The following is a 13,002-nucleotide window of genomic DNA, read 5'->3' as shown; positions in this document are numbered from 1 at the left end:
GGCCTGCCGCTACGTCCTCCCGGCCCTGCGCCCCCAACCCTCACCTTGAGCAGCGTGTCCGCCAGGTACACGGCGCACCAGCCGCCCAGCACGCACACGACCACCGGGATCGGGATCATCGCCGCGGCCGCGCCTCATGCGGGCGGCCCCCGGAACCAAAACCGCCCGGAACTTTTCTCCAGCCAGCTGCGGTGCCCGGGCGGACGTTTCCGGGTGGCGCGTCGAGTCGAGGGCAGGTGGCGGAGTGACGTCACGGCCCGGGGGAGCGCTGGGGGTCGTCATGGCGGGGCGCGTGCGCAGTGAGGGGCGGGGCGGGACATGGGCGGGGCTTGGCGGGCTGAGGGGCGGGGCAGGGGCTGAGGGCGGGCCTAGAGTGGAGCGCTTTCACCGCCGTTTGCGGTGTTTGTGTCATGTGTTTACTCTTGAAAGCGATGTCGTGCAGGAGAGTAAAAGTGATTCGCGGTGGCGAGATTAAAGCGAGTTGTGTAAGCGCTTCAGTGACGAGGGAGCAATAGGATTCCCTTTAAGCGCTGACGTTCTTCCAGAAATTTAACACTGACGTCATGGCACGGGAAGATGGTTCCATGAGGCTCGTTGTAAGACTGACTTTCAGGCACTCCGGCCACTGCGTGTCCTTACCAACTCGCTGCCAGTATCGGTTCTCCGGCTGTGCCTCGGTCGGTCCCGCCCCTCCTCCTGGGCGTGTTTTGTTGTTCCCAGAGCTGGGATGTGTTGTGAGGTCACTGAGCTTAAGAGTTGATTTCTCAGGGTTTATCTTAGTTTAAAAACTTCCACTTACAGCTTGAACACTAATAGCAAGCAATTACAAGATTTGGCAAAGGTTAAAGGAAAGTATTTATTTGCCTACGCAAACTATGCAAATTGAACTGCCCCTTCCCCCTCCCGTCCCCTTCCCTTGTCCCCGTGAAAAAAATGCGCTATGATGTCCTCGGTTTTCTCGTAAGATTCTTTAGCAATCGGGACAGCAGCAGTGGGAGACCTCTCTACAGTTTGAATCAAGAGAGCAGGGGGAGAGCCCTTCTGCAGTTTATGGCTTCCAGTCCACCTTTTCCTACGTGCTTCAGATAAACTTTGTTCTTTCATTGGCTTGTGAGAAATGACTCAGAAGGTCATCTGTCTCCTGAAGAGGCTTATTCCATCCATCCTTTATATCTGACCACTCTGTGGGTTCATGGACCATTCTGTGAAAACCTGGGACTGTCAATAGGAGAAGGGTTCATAAAACCAACCACAGCCTTTCTTTTTTGCACAGAAAGCTTTGTAAAGTTGTGTTTGTGTTTTTAAAGGAGACGTACAAGCTCCTGTCCCTTGAATAAAAAACTGCATCAATACTTCCCCTTCCTAGAATTTAAGTGTTTTTAATGCTGTTTTTCAGCCACCTTTACAGATTTGTCAGCTCGCTCTTTGTTCCGTGTATGCTGCTTCATCCTGTTCTTCCCAGAATGGGTGCTGTGAGTTTTACCTTATGCTACCAGCAGGAAGAACTTCTCAGCTTTGAACACTTTGGGTCCTTCAGCTACCTCTCTTTTCACTGACCACATGGCATTGCTGAGGGGTACAAGGATCTGTAGCCCAGGTGAGATCAGCAAGTGAGGGGAGATAGCGCTGGCCAATCTCTCATCATTAGCACTTGTGGACGTAGAGGGGGAAGTGAACTGGTAATGCAGGCTGGGCTGGCTTTCACTTGTTCTCTGCTTAATTCCTTTTCTTTTCTATCAATTCAGGGATGGTTTCCCCCCTCCCCCCTTTAGATTTTCCATCATCCTTACATCCCTTCCCTTTGATGGGAGCTGTTCGTGTTGATCGATGCGTTTGGAGAACTTTGGAAAGAATATCATTCTGACATAAACCTGGAGAATTACAGGAAGTGTATCCAACCCTGCATGCAACCAAATTTGAGTTTGTGCACTGACATATACAACTTTGAGATGTCCCCAGCATTTAAAAGGAATCATAAACAGAGTCCCAGAATAATCAGATCTGATAACGATATTTCTGCAGTGGTTCCCAATCTAGGAAGTTCAATTGCAAATCATTGAAAAATTATGCAAATATGGCTTATTCTACACCTTATTAGTTGAAAACTGAAGTTGTTCCATTGACCAAAATGCATTTAATATAAATATACAGAATTTAAACTGTGGTCGTCTTTGGAAGGAATGGAGGCGAATTGTATTCAAACAGTTGAGAACACGAATACTTTTACTAATGGTGAAATAAAGCAAACTAAAATGGGCATGTTTAAATGAACAAGTTGATAAACAGGTTTTGTAATGTTATTGTATTTTTACTTATATATTCACTTAGTATACCATAAAAATACAGACTTGAATTTTACTGAGTTGTCATAGAAATTGGAAGTACAACTAAAAAGGAATAAAAATGAAAATATAGTCTGTACTTTATTGTTCGAAAGTTTATCACAAGAAAACAAGAACAAAAATAAAGGGTTTCTAGAATGCAGAAGATAGATATTCTGAGTGAACTGCCAGCCCCACTGCTCTGACTTGTGTAACTTGAGCAGGTGTTTTGCCCCTGGCAGAAAGGCAGAGTTTATCCTTGTTCCCATGGAATTAAACTGTTGTGGACTGTGAAGTGTTACAGGGAGTGATTGCATTTTGAAAGTTACATTATTCAGAATTAAAGATTTTCACTTCAAAATCGTTCAGGAGGTAGTACAGGTACTGATACACGTTTTACCACGTCTTGGTTTTACTTACCATCAGATATTAAGCTAAGGTAGTGGCCAAAGCAAAATGCCATGCAGCAATCCAGTCAGTGCCCAGTATCCACACACTGTTACAGAGCAGTGTAACTATCAGAGTTTTAGGAGTCACACCTGGGGTGTGTGTTAAGGGGAGGACATGAGTGGACCTCAAAAGTATCAAAGAATGTTAGAAAATAATAAACATCAATCATCATGCAAGAGTATATAAGTCCATGCAAAAAGTTTAGACAGAAAAAAAATGCTCTCATAAACATAATACTACTGAATAAATATAATTTACCAACTGAATACCAAACAGAATCTGTTAATACATTAAGATATTAATTCAGTTAGAGATTAAATATCATAGGCATCTTTTTTTAGACAAATATGTTTATCTTAAGGTTAATTATCAATGTGTCTAATATTTAATCTCTTCAACTTTGATCTATTATTAAAGTAGATATGTGAGTATTCAGAGATTACCATAGCATACACATTGCAAAATAAAAGTAAAACTAGTCTTAACAACATTTTCAAAACCTCTGATGTTAGAGGACTTTGCAGGGCTTCAGGGAAATTGTACAGAATTGCAGTTTATCACAATCTCAGACCTAAAATCAGCTAAGATGTTGATTTTGTTGAGGAAAGGTTGTAAATTTTGCCAGTTCAAAGACACTACAATCAGAACATGACTTGATTGAATAAGTGTTAAAGCCTTGGGGAAACCAAATGGCTTTTCAGATATGTTCTGAGTAGTCTTCATCACTAGATTGTTGGGCCCAGAGATGAGCTAAGCAGAGGAAAGGAGGGATGGAATAAAATGCAAATGTTTATGTGCCAGTGTAACTTAAAACGAAGGGGTGCTCTAATGGAATATGTGAATATTTATAGAATGAGCCTTCAAGCCTAGCTGAGAATTTAAGTAGGATGCATCAAAGAAGAAATTGATGGCTAAAGATGAAATAGATGGTCCATTAAGCACTTCTGCAGGTTAGGAGATTGCTTCTGGAGGGAATAAAAAGATCAGAGTAAAGAAGAAATCGAGAAACAAGGGGGGACATACAGAGACTGGCATACTACAGAGGTGTATATAGCATTGGTTGTAAAGGTCTGAAGGACAAATATGTTTTCATTACCTTACTAATATTATATAAAAAATCCCAGCATAGGGGACCAATTCAGATAATGGGAATTATGGAGGCATATGTGTATCATTTAAAATGAATCCAAACAAGAAAATTAAAAAAAACCACCTTTCATCCTTGCTGTGCCTAAAAAAGAAAAGAGCAGAATGTTACACAATTTTATTGTTTTTGGGTTTTTTATGTTCCAATTACAGTATAAAAGAGTCTTGCTTTATTTAAACAGAAATGAGGTCAAAATATTCTGCGAAGGTTCAGAGTTTGTTTGCAGTATTTAACCTGGTTACCAAAAATACTTGCTGGAAAGATGGGATTTTGATTCTTAAAACAAATCAAATTTGTTCTTAAGTCACTGTTCATTGAAAATTTAAAGAAAAAGCACATGTTCATAGAAACATGCCTTTACAACATGCCTTTACACTATTCTGCAACAAATAGTAGTTGTATGTGCTTTTTCACCGTTTCACAGTGTTGACCTATTGCAAAACAAATTACAGGTTTTTCTTAATTGCTACCAATTTGCAGCGTTTACCCATCTGTCATAATTCTGGTAGGCCCATCATGATTGGAATTACACCTAAAAGAATGGTCTCTGAAGCTGTTGCACTCCAAGGAGAATTGAGTGTCAAACTTTAAAGAAAAGCAAAGGAAATGGAGAAACTTGAGAGAGATGTGTCTTGAATACTAATTCTAGAATACAGTTCCATAAGAATATTAGTTTCAGGTTTCACCCATTTTAGATGATAGTCTTGCTTGCTTATCTGTTGGGCTTGAGGAAAAACATGGAGTAGATCAAACAGCTATTCAGCATTATTTCCTATGTTGGGATCACTTTATAACTTTAAAAGTCTGTCCATGAAAAAGAGTTCACCTAAACTCCAGTTAAAAAAGGGACCAATCCATGAAGGAGAAGAGCACACAAGGAAAGCTAATGCTGCACAATTTTGCTGGTTTGTTCTGTTTGGTTTTTTTTAATTTAAATCACCTGTGAAGTCCTTCTGTATATGATATCTTATTTTACAGCAGAATGCAAAAATACAGAATGGTTTAAGTCTAACAGGTATTGTTTTATGCTTACTATAACCTGAAGTAAATGCACATGATAGCACTAGACCTGTCAAGTTTAAACCCCAAAACTTGTAAGGCAGCCTTGAACTAGGGAAAGAAGTGCACTTAACCTGAGTAAGTCAAAGTGAGGTAACAGTTTGGAGGAGACAAAGTAGTCTGTAGCTCATTATTTAATGGCTGTTAAAGCCCAAAGCGTTTCCATTTACAGAATCATAGAATGGGTTGGATTGGAAGGGACATTAAAGATCATCTAGTTCCTGCCCCCATGGGCAGGGACACCTTTCACTAGACCAGGATGCTCAGGGCCCCTTCCAACCTGGATTGCCTATGCATATTTGGTATTTGGCTGTTCTGAGCAATTGGAATGTCTTGCACAGGATGAACTATTGAGGATGTCACTGTAACTGTCTGCCTGGACTGTACAGATGGCTGAAGCAGCTCTTGAATTGCTCCTGAATTGCTTCATCATGCAGCATAGCAGTCAGTTAAGCCAGCACTGGTTTTGTTCTGCCTCAAGGACAAGGGAGAGCAGCTTCATGATTGCATAGCCCCTCCATGCAGTAGATAAACTAATTTTAACTGGTGTCCCAGTACTACAAATCTCCTCTGCCCCTTGTCAGCCAGTGCACCTGTGAACTATCCATGACAAAACAGCAGTTCTGCCTTACATAGATCACTTTATGTTAGGAGCCTGAACTAAGAACATTTCCTTTCTTTCTAATAAAAATAAATAATCAGTTTATCTTTATACTTGTCAGAGTGTGAAGATAATGGCCAGCACCTCACTGATGGTGGGCACAGGAAACGCAGCACAGCCTGCAGTTCTCAAAAGTCATTTCCAAGACAGATGATTTTCAAGCACCACTTTTAGCTCCAGATCTCAAGAACTGAACTGTGCTTCAAAGGGACTGTGTTGCACAGCCAGAGGAGACAGAGTGAAACAGCTTAATATAGTTTCTTTTTCCAGACTTGTTATTACTCCCGTATAGAAGATATTGCCTGTCCACAACTGTAATTCATATGGGTGTAAAGTAAGCTGTGAAGATTTTAAAAACTACTTTGTATAATTTCCAAAGATAAACTGTTTATATACTTTTTGATCCTTAAGGTTTGATACTGTATCAGAAAACATCATTTCCCAATGGAACAGCTGGAGGATTTTACTGGTCTTTTTGTGCCAACACTGAATTTTTTTGGCAATTTCTCTCTGAATATCTACAATATTTGTCTGGCAGGAGACCACAGATGATTGAAAAATGTTCCTGTAGCAGATATGATTCAATAAAAATAAGGTTTGATATGGATCATGTTTGACTACTGGATAGATAAATATGACTAGTAGATTTATTCATATCTTCACCATGGAAAGCATTTGTTCTTAATTGCCTTATTTTTCACAGCATTGGAGGTATGAGAAGATAAATATTTTTTTCCTTATGACTCATGGGAACTAAGATAAGTGTCCTGATATTGATTCAAATTTTAAAAATCTTCGCACCAATGGTTTAACAATCTTCATCTTTTATTTTCTGTACAGCAGATACAAACCAAAGATAGCAACTGATCAATCTCACATGATTCAGCAGATCGGTGCAGCTGTCCTTGAGTTTGGTCATTTTTTCTCTTAAGGCATTCATTTCTTTATAAAGTCCTTGAAATTCTGCTTCCTCCATTGCCTCATCTCCGTTGTTCTGGATGCAGCTTTCTACCACAGATGCTTCATGTCTCAACCATGTCTTTCTTTCCTGTTAATATGCCATTTAGATGAGGAATCAGCTGAACTTAGTCATTGTTCTCTTAGTTACAGATCAGATGATTGTGCTCACAGCAGGACCATAGCTGCATGTGAGCTGACTACCTGCACAACTGCAGTTTTGTTTCAAGCTTTATTACAAGAGAGAAATAAATTACTTTCTGTGGTGCTGAGTCCCCAAGTCCTCTGGTATGTCTGTACTTAGTTCTTGTGCATCTTTGGGTCAGATTGATACAACAGCAAAATTCCTCACTGCATACCAGGTAAGGTCTTAATCTGAAGTCAAAAGCTAATAGTGTGCAGCTGATGTGATCAATTGATAGGGATGGCCATCATCAAAATAAGAGTGTGGTGGAATTGAAAAAGATAGTAGATGCTTTTTTGAACTATCCTGATTTGTGAAAACAATGAGTAGCCTTTCTGCTCAAAATTTCACCAATGATTTAGTCAGTTCCTATTTTGTTGAACTTGTTTGCCAAGAACAATATCAGATGATACAGTGTCATGTTTTTTGTATTTTTTCCAAACAATGCTGAATCATTATAGCAGATAGGATGTTTACAGAATTCAGCATGTCATTTAAATTTCACATTGTCTTATAAATCTGATGCTACCCTTGCTCTTTCTTATAGTGTCACCTCTGCCAGGTATACTGGTCAAAATTTACCAGGAAAAAGGAAAAAAAATTTGTTGCTTGTACAACATCATCACATTTCAGTTTCCAAGAACATTTTGGTAACTAAGAATTTTACACAATAGAAAGCAACAGAGAATATGGCTTTTGGGTAATAGTGGTCAAAGCTATGATGTTCTAGCATTTATATGGATTACATTCATAATGCAGGTTTCAGAACTTAATACAAAATCTTAGATGATGCTAACAACACTATTAATGTTGCTGTAACTCTGAAATTTAGAACAAGGTCACTGGCAGCCTCTAATGAGACCATCTCCTTAATACAAGGCTAATTATTTCTCTATGGAACAGTCTGTGATAATAATCATGATGCTTTTCCATGGAAAGGAAAGGGAGCATGCAGGAGTTGAATTAATATTTAGAAGCCCAGAAATGTCACAGAAACAAAATCAGCTAATTCAGATATGTTTTGTTTGTTTCCTGTCCACTAGATAACAGCAAACATTTTTGCATGCTATTTTATGTCATTCATTATTTAAATGGCTTGATGTCACTGTTGTTGGCATAACTGTACAAATAGAAACTCAAGAGAAAGTCCTTGTTTTTTTCTTGATATTAAGAAATAAAGATTGGGCAAAATGTGGAGAAACAATTGAACACTAAATAATACTTCCTCAAAAAATTTTCCTTTGACAAAATTGCTGAGGTTTGATATTATTTCTGCAATCCATGATTCAAAATTATTTTCAGTTTAAAGCAAGAATAAGAATGGACTATGATGACTGGTAAAATTGGTAGCTCCACTGTATTTTAAATTTCTGTAGTTCTGTCTAACCTCATGTGACTGGGAACCTAAAAGTCTCTGCCTTTCATCAAGCCTATGCGCCAAGTAATTGTTACATGAAGTAGATACATCTTTACTAAGGGAAAACAGCCAAAAGTACAAATAAAACCTGAGTGAGCGAGAAAATGGATGGTGGGTTTGTTTGGGTTTTTTCAGGATTCTCTGTGTTAGTCCTCCAATATATCCATCTGATAGCAGGTTTCTTGTTTTTAAATCTTAGTCAATAATTTAGGTCTGTTGAATGAAGAGAATAGTTACACTAGTTGCCTGCAAATTAAGTTTTCATATTCTTCATTAAAAATACAAATGAAGATAGAGATAGGAAGAAATTAATAAAATACTTAATTTTGTGGACTTTATTCTTAACTGTAATTTACAGAGCTAAAATTAAGACAGCAAAATATCATACTCGATAATTTAAAGCAAAACTGCAGAAATGTATTTTTTAACTTTTTACTTCAAAAAAATCTTATTTCAAGTGAGCTGAGGTTGTGACTGCTCCTGTGTTAACTTGCATTTTCAATTGTTTGCATTAAACAAAAAAATTTTTGACTATAATATAAAAAATATTTTTCTTTTGGGATACTCAGGGGATTTTTATCTGCACTCATGAGGCTTCTCCAAAAGCAAAACATTTAACAAGCATATTAAGTAGTGACAGCTTTAGAAAAACAATTCTGACATTATGCAGTGAAATATCTCAGTCAAGAAGTAAGATACATACACATTTCTGTTAACCATCAACTTCACTTTCAAAACTAATAAGTTGTTCCAGGAAGTGTGTTAATTAGACAAGCCTCTAGGAATGAAACAAAAGTCTGTTTTTAACTATATTGGGATATCATACTTCAAATAAATATATTGGATTTCTGTACACAAGACATAATAATTCTATGCTATGTGTGACAATGTACATGGCCCTAACTTGCCAGATGAATCCATCCTCTGAAATGCACATATGCCTCATTATTTACTTACTAAATCATCTGCTGCATGTATTAACAGATGAATCTGCAAGTCATTGGGCTGTGCATGCCAGAGGTTATTCAAAGGTAATGGTATGCTGCAAAATAATGCTGAGTGGCTTTTTTTCCCTTCAAAATCTACTCAGATCTATATTTTCTAATATTATTGATAAAATTTGAGTTTTCTCCTTTTATCCCCACAGTTTAATACAGTTCAGGTGTGATAGTTTTTGGGTGTTAGGTATGTGACAGAGGTAGATTCTTTTCCTGTGTACACATCACTAAGACTCTCTATTAAATTACTCGTCACTGCTATGAAAATTTATTGAGGGAAACAGCGTTGAGCTCGTATTTCTTAGGCATATTTGCAAAATTATTTTCAAATCCAAACAATGGCCTACCTTTGCTAAATTAATGACATGTGGAAGAAAGAACTGTGTATTCCAGAGCTAGTTTTTAATATAATTGTTGTAATATAAATTGAAATAAGTTCATGTACAAGACCACAAGTCATCAGCTTTATTGGCTTCCAGATGACAATACTTTTGGAAAAGAAGGCAACAGAGAGTGAGTCACAGACTTAATGAAGCAGTCTGATTGGTCATATTCGTCTTTGAGATACTTGAAATGAAAAGACTCTTTGGTCAAATAAGTTAAAGTCAAGGGAGATCCTCTCTGAAATCACTATCCCAACCACTAGTTGTTATGAGTAGTTGCCATCCTGAGGGACCTTGACAGGCCTGAAAGATGAGCCTGTGGGAACCTACTGAAGTTCAACAAGGCCATGTGCAAAGTAGTGACCCTGGTTCAGGGCAACCCCAAGCACAAGTACAGGCTGGGTAGAGAATGGATTGAGAGCAACCCAGAGGAGAAGGACTTGGGGGTGTTTGCGAACAAAATGCTCAATACCATGTGGCAATGTGCACTTGCAGCCCAGAAGGAAACTGCATCATGAGCTACATAAAAAGAGGTGTGACCAGCAGATCAAGGGGGGTGATTCTCCCCCTCTACTCCACTCTTGTGAGACCCCACCTGAAGAACTGTGTTTAACTCTGAGGTCCCCAGCCCAAGACAGATGTGGACGTGTCGGAACAAGTCTAGAGGAGAGCCACTAAGTTGATCAGAGGGCTGGATCACGTCTTCTTTGAAGACAGATTGCGAGAGTTGGGGTTGCTCAGCCTGGAGAAGAAAAGGCTCCAGAGAGACCTTATAACACCTTCCAGTACCTAAAGGGGGCTACAGGAAAGCTGGAGAGGGACTTTTCACAAGGGCATGTAGTGATGGGACAGGGAGGAATAGCTTTAAATTGAAGGATTATAGGTTTAGATTAGATATTATGCAGAAATTCTTTGCTGTGAGGGTGGTGAAGCACTGGAATGGGTTGCCCAGAGAGTTTGTGGACTCCCTGTCCCTGGAGGTGTTCAAGACCAGGCTGGATGGGGCTCTGAGTAATCTGGTATAGTGGAAGGTTCCCTGTCCATGGCCAGGGAGTTGGTCCCTCCCAGCACAAACCATTCTATGATTCTGTGATTCTATGATAAATGTCTTTGGCACTAATTTTGAAAGTTTTTGATCTTCTCCTAAAAGTGGCAAAGAGTAGCAGCAAGTGGCCAGTACAGTGTTGCCCATAATGACATTGTTCTTGTCACCATTAGTGTTGTGGGTCCAGTGGAAAACAGGTACGTCAGAGGAGTGATGGAGAGGGAAGTTCACTCTTGTGAAGATACAATGAACAGGAGCCTGCACTTCTGCGACTGGAAACATGAGGATATGCCCCATGCACAACTTGCTGTGACAGATCTCCATCAGTAGCCTTCACTGAAGACAGCCCTCCAGCCACATGAGCATGACTGTAATAACATTTCAGTTCCCTCATGAGCTATAGCAACTCACTCACACACACTCTCTTCCTTTACCTTTTCTTCATCCCCATGCCCAAAAGCTCAGCAGCTGGCCACTGTGGCCTTGTACACTCAGAAGCCTTCCTCCCCCCCATGACTGTCCTGCACAGAGGAAGGCTGTGCTGAGACCCCAGGGCAGCTGCTGTGCGAGTTTGCTCCCAAGGCGGCAGCAATACAGTCACGTTGGTGTGTCATTCACCTCCCCTAGACAGTTCCTCTGAGTTGAGTTCTTCATAATTACGTCTCCATAATTATTTCCTTCCCCGGTGTGGCAGCAGGGAGGCACATGCTGCCCCAAATGCCCTGGGAGGAGTTATGCGTTACCTACTGCCACTGTATGCCTGGCACTTGGGAAAAGCCCAGAATGACAGGGAGAGGGAGGGCAGGAAAAGGACCCAAAGGTGTGCTCCTTCAACACCTCCTGCTTGACAGTTGAGCCCTGGTTTTACCATGGTCAAGTGTCACAGGGGACCAAGTTACAGAGTGAATCAAACTCTATATTTAGGAAGAACAACTGGAAGCTATGACAGGAATTCCCTTTTACACTTTGCTTCTCTGCTGAGTCCCACTCCAGCCTGGAGCAGCTCTGAGTGCCGTCCAGGCTGAAAGCATCGGCGCTATTTCAGACACATTAAAAGGGTCACAGTCAATACCTCAGCTGGTGGAAGAAGGTACCTCTTTCAGCATCCAGAGAAGGTGTGCATACTCACTTGACGGTTTGGAACTTTTCTTATATAAGTAAATAAGTAAGCTAATATTGAAGGGGTCAGTTAAAAACTTGGAAGACCCTTATGAAAACTCTTTTGTAACTGCTGTGAGTTGACTACAATAGTTGTATGTTTCTGCTTATTTTAATGTCTCGTGCAGCGTATCAGCATATTCAGAGCAGATTGCTATTGCTTCTTAGTCTGTGGGGATCTTTCAAGATTTAAAATAGAAAGTCACTTAAATACTTAGTGACTCATAAGAAGTGTAACTGTGTATAAGATTGAACACTGTATTACATAGGTAGATGGTTATTGTTTTCTCTGTGTTTGTTAGTGAAATATTACATGGGGGTTTGGATGGTAAGAGTAGTTTCTTTCACTGTAAGATTAACAGGTAACTATAGCAGAGATTATTATGTACGTATTACAGAAAATGTGACCACATCTGCCTAGAGCATGTAGTAAGTTTTTGTGTAACAGGCTGAAAGCTGTGAAGTGGGGGTTTCTCTTATTTCATTGTACTTGCTGGGTCTCACAGTAGTGTAGTTCCTGTCAAAGCCTTTTAATAAGATAATACACTGCAGTTCTGTGTCCAAAATACCCGTAGTGCTTGATGCCGTGCGTGCAATGGGGGGAGAGGACAGCTTCCAGCTGGGGCAGGGGGAGGGCTCTTTCTGTTGTCTGTGTGTTACTGTACATCTCTTGTGTGGATTACAAAAGATGGCATTATGATATCTCATCGTATTTAAAGCAAATTGAACAAGTCAGCTTATTATCTTGCTGCAGCCCTGTCAGAAATTATTTTTAGCAGAGAGACAGAAGATAGGTCCTTTGTTTTACAAAGTCTCGCTTCAAAACACTGATTTATTTCACTGTAATAGTCCTGTATTTCACAAGTAGTTCTGCTCAAGTACTTTCACTGTGAAGCAAGGGAATTTGCAAGGGAAGCCTAGCATTACCCAGCTCCAGACTGAACCAACGTTGCCATTGCTTTCTAAGTTTGGCTCAGCATGCAGCCCATAAAAGGTAAAAGGTAAGGTGTGGGGAGGCCAAAAAGACACCGGGGAATACAGGCTCCATGTGTCTGCGTTTCTCTGCCTGCTTACATGTGAAATCCGGCTGTGGAAATGAGGGTGAAGTGGGATTTTTTTTCAAGTTTGCAGAGCTGATCAGAATGCCAGGAATAACTTAATACAATCAGTGCAGCACTCTTGACTCTCTCTCTCAGACACGTGGCAAAAGAACAAAGGAATT

At 40.1% G+C, this 13,002-nt stretch overlaps 2 protein-coding genes across 8 annotated transcripts in view; one reads left to right on the top strand and one right to left on the bottom strand.

Moving 5' to 3' along the window:
* The window catches only part of MBTPS2 (membrane bound transcription factor peptidase, site 2), a 64,284-nt gene that overhangs the window by 40,466 nt on the left and 10,816 nt on the right, over positions 1 to 13,002 (bottom strand). For 4 of the 7 annotated variants that reach the window (XR_001877517.1, XR_001877519.1, XR_001877518.1 and 1 more), the window contains exon 1: positions 45 to 195. The exons of 1 other annotated variant lie outside the window; for it this stretch is intronic. Coding sequence is in view for 3 of the 6 variants with exons in the window: in XM_017831482.1 (XP_017686971.1) it covers positions 45 to 119 (75 nt within the window). In the remaining 3 variants the exon portion in view is untranslated. Of the gene's footprint in view, positions 1 to 44; positions 197 to 13,002 lie in introns of those variants that run through there. 2 more of the 7 variants (XM_017831481.1, XM_017831480.1) reach the window with 2 other exon arrangements.
* The window catches only part of SMPX (small muscle protein, X-linked), a 41,628-nt gene continuing 40,246 nt past the window's right edge, over positions 11,621 to 13,002 (top strand). The window contains exon 1 of the mRNA XM_017831486.1: positions 11,621 to 11,737. The gene's annotated coding sequence lies outside the window, so the exon portion shown is untranslated. The remainder of the gene's footprint in view (positions 11,738 to 13,002) is intronic.

This window comes from Lepidothrix coronata, unplaced genomic scaffold (genome assembly GCF_001604755.1).
Source record: "Lepidothrix coronata isolate B3197 unplaced genomic scaffold, Lepidothrix_coronata-1.0 Scaffold191, whole genome shotgun sequence".
NCBI classification, from domain to species: Eukaryota; Metazoa; Chordata; class Aves; order Passeriformes; family Pipridae; genus Lepidothrix; species Lepidothrix coronata.
This window is presented reverse-complemented; position numbering and strand designations above follow the sequence as displayed.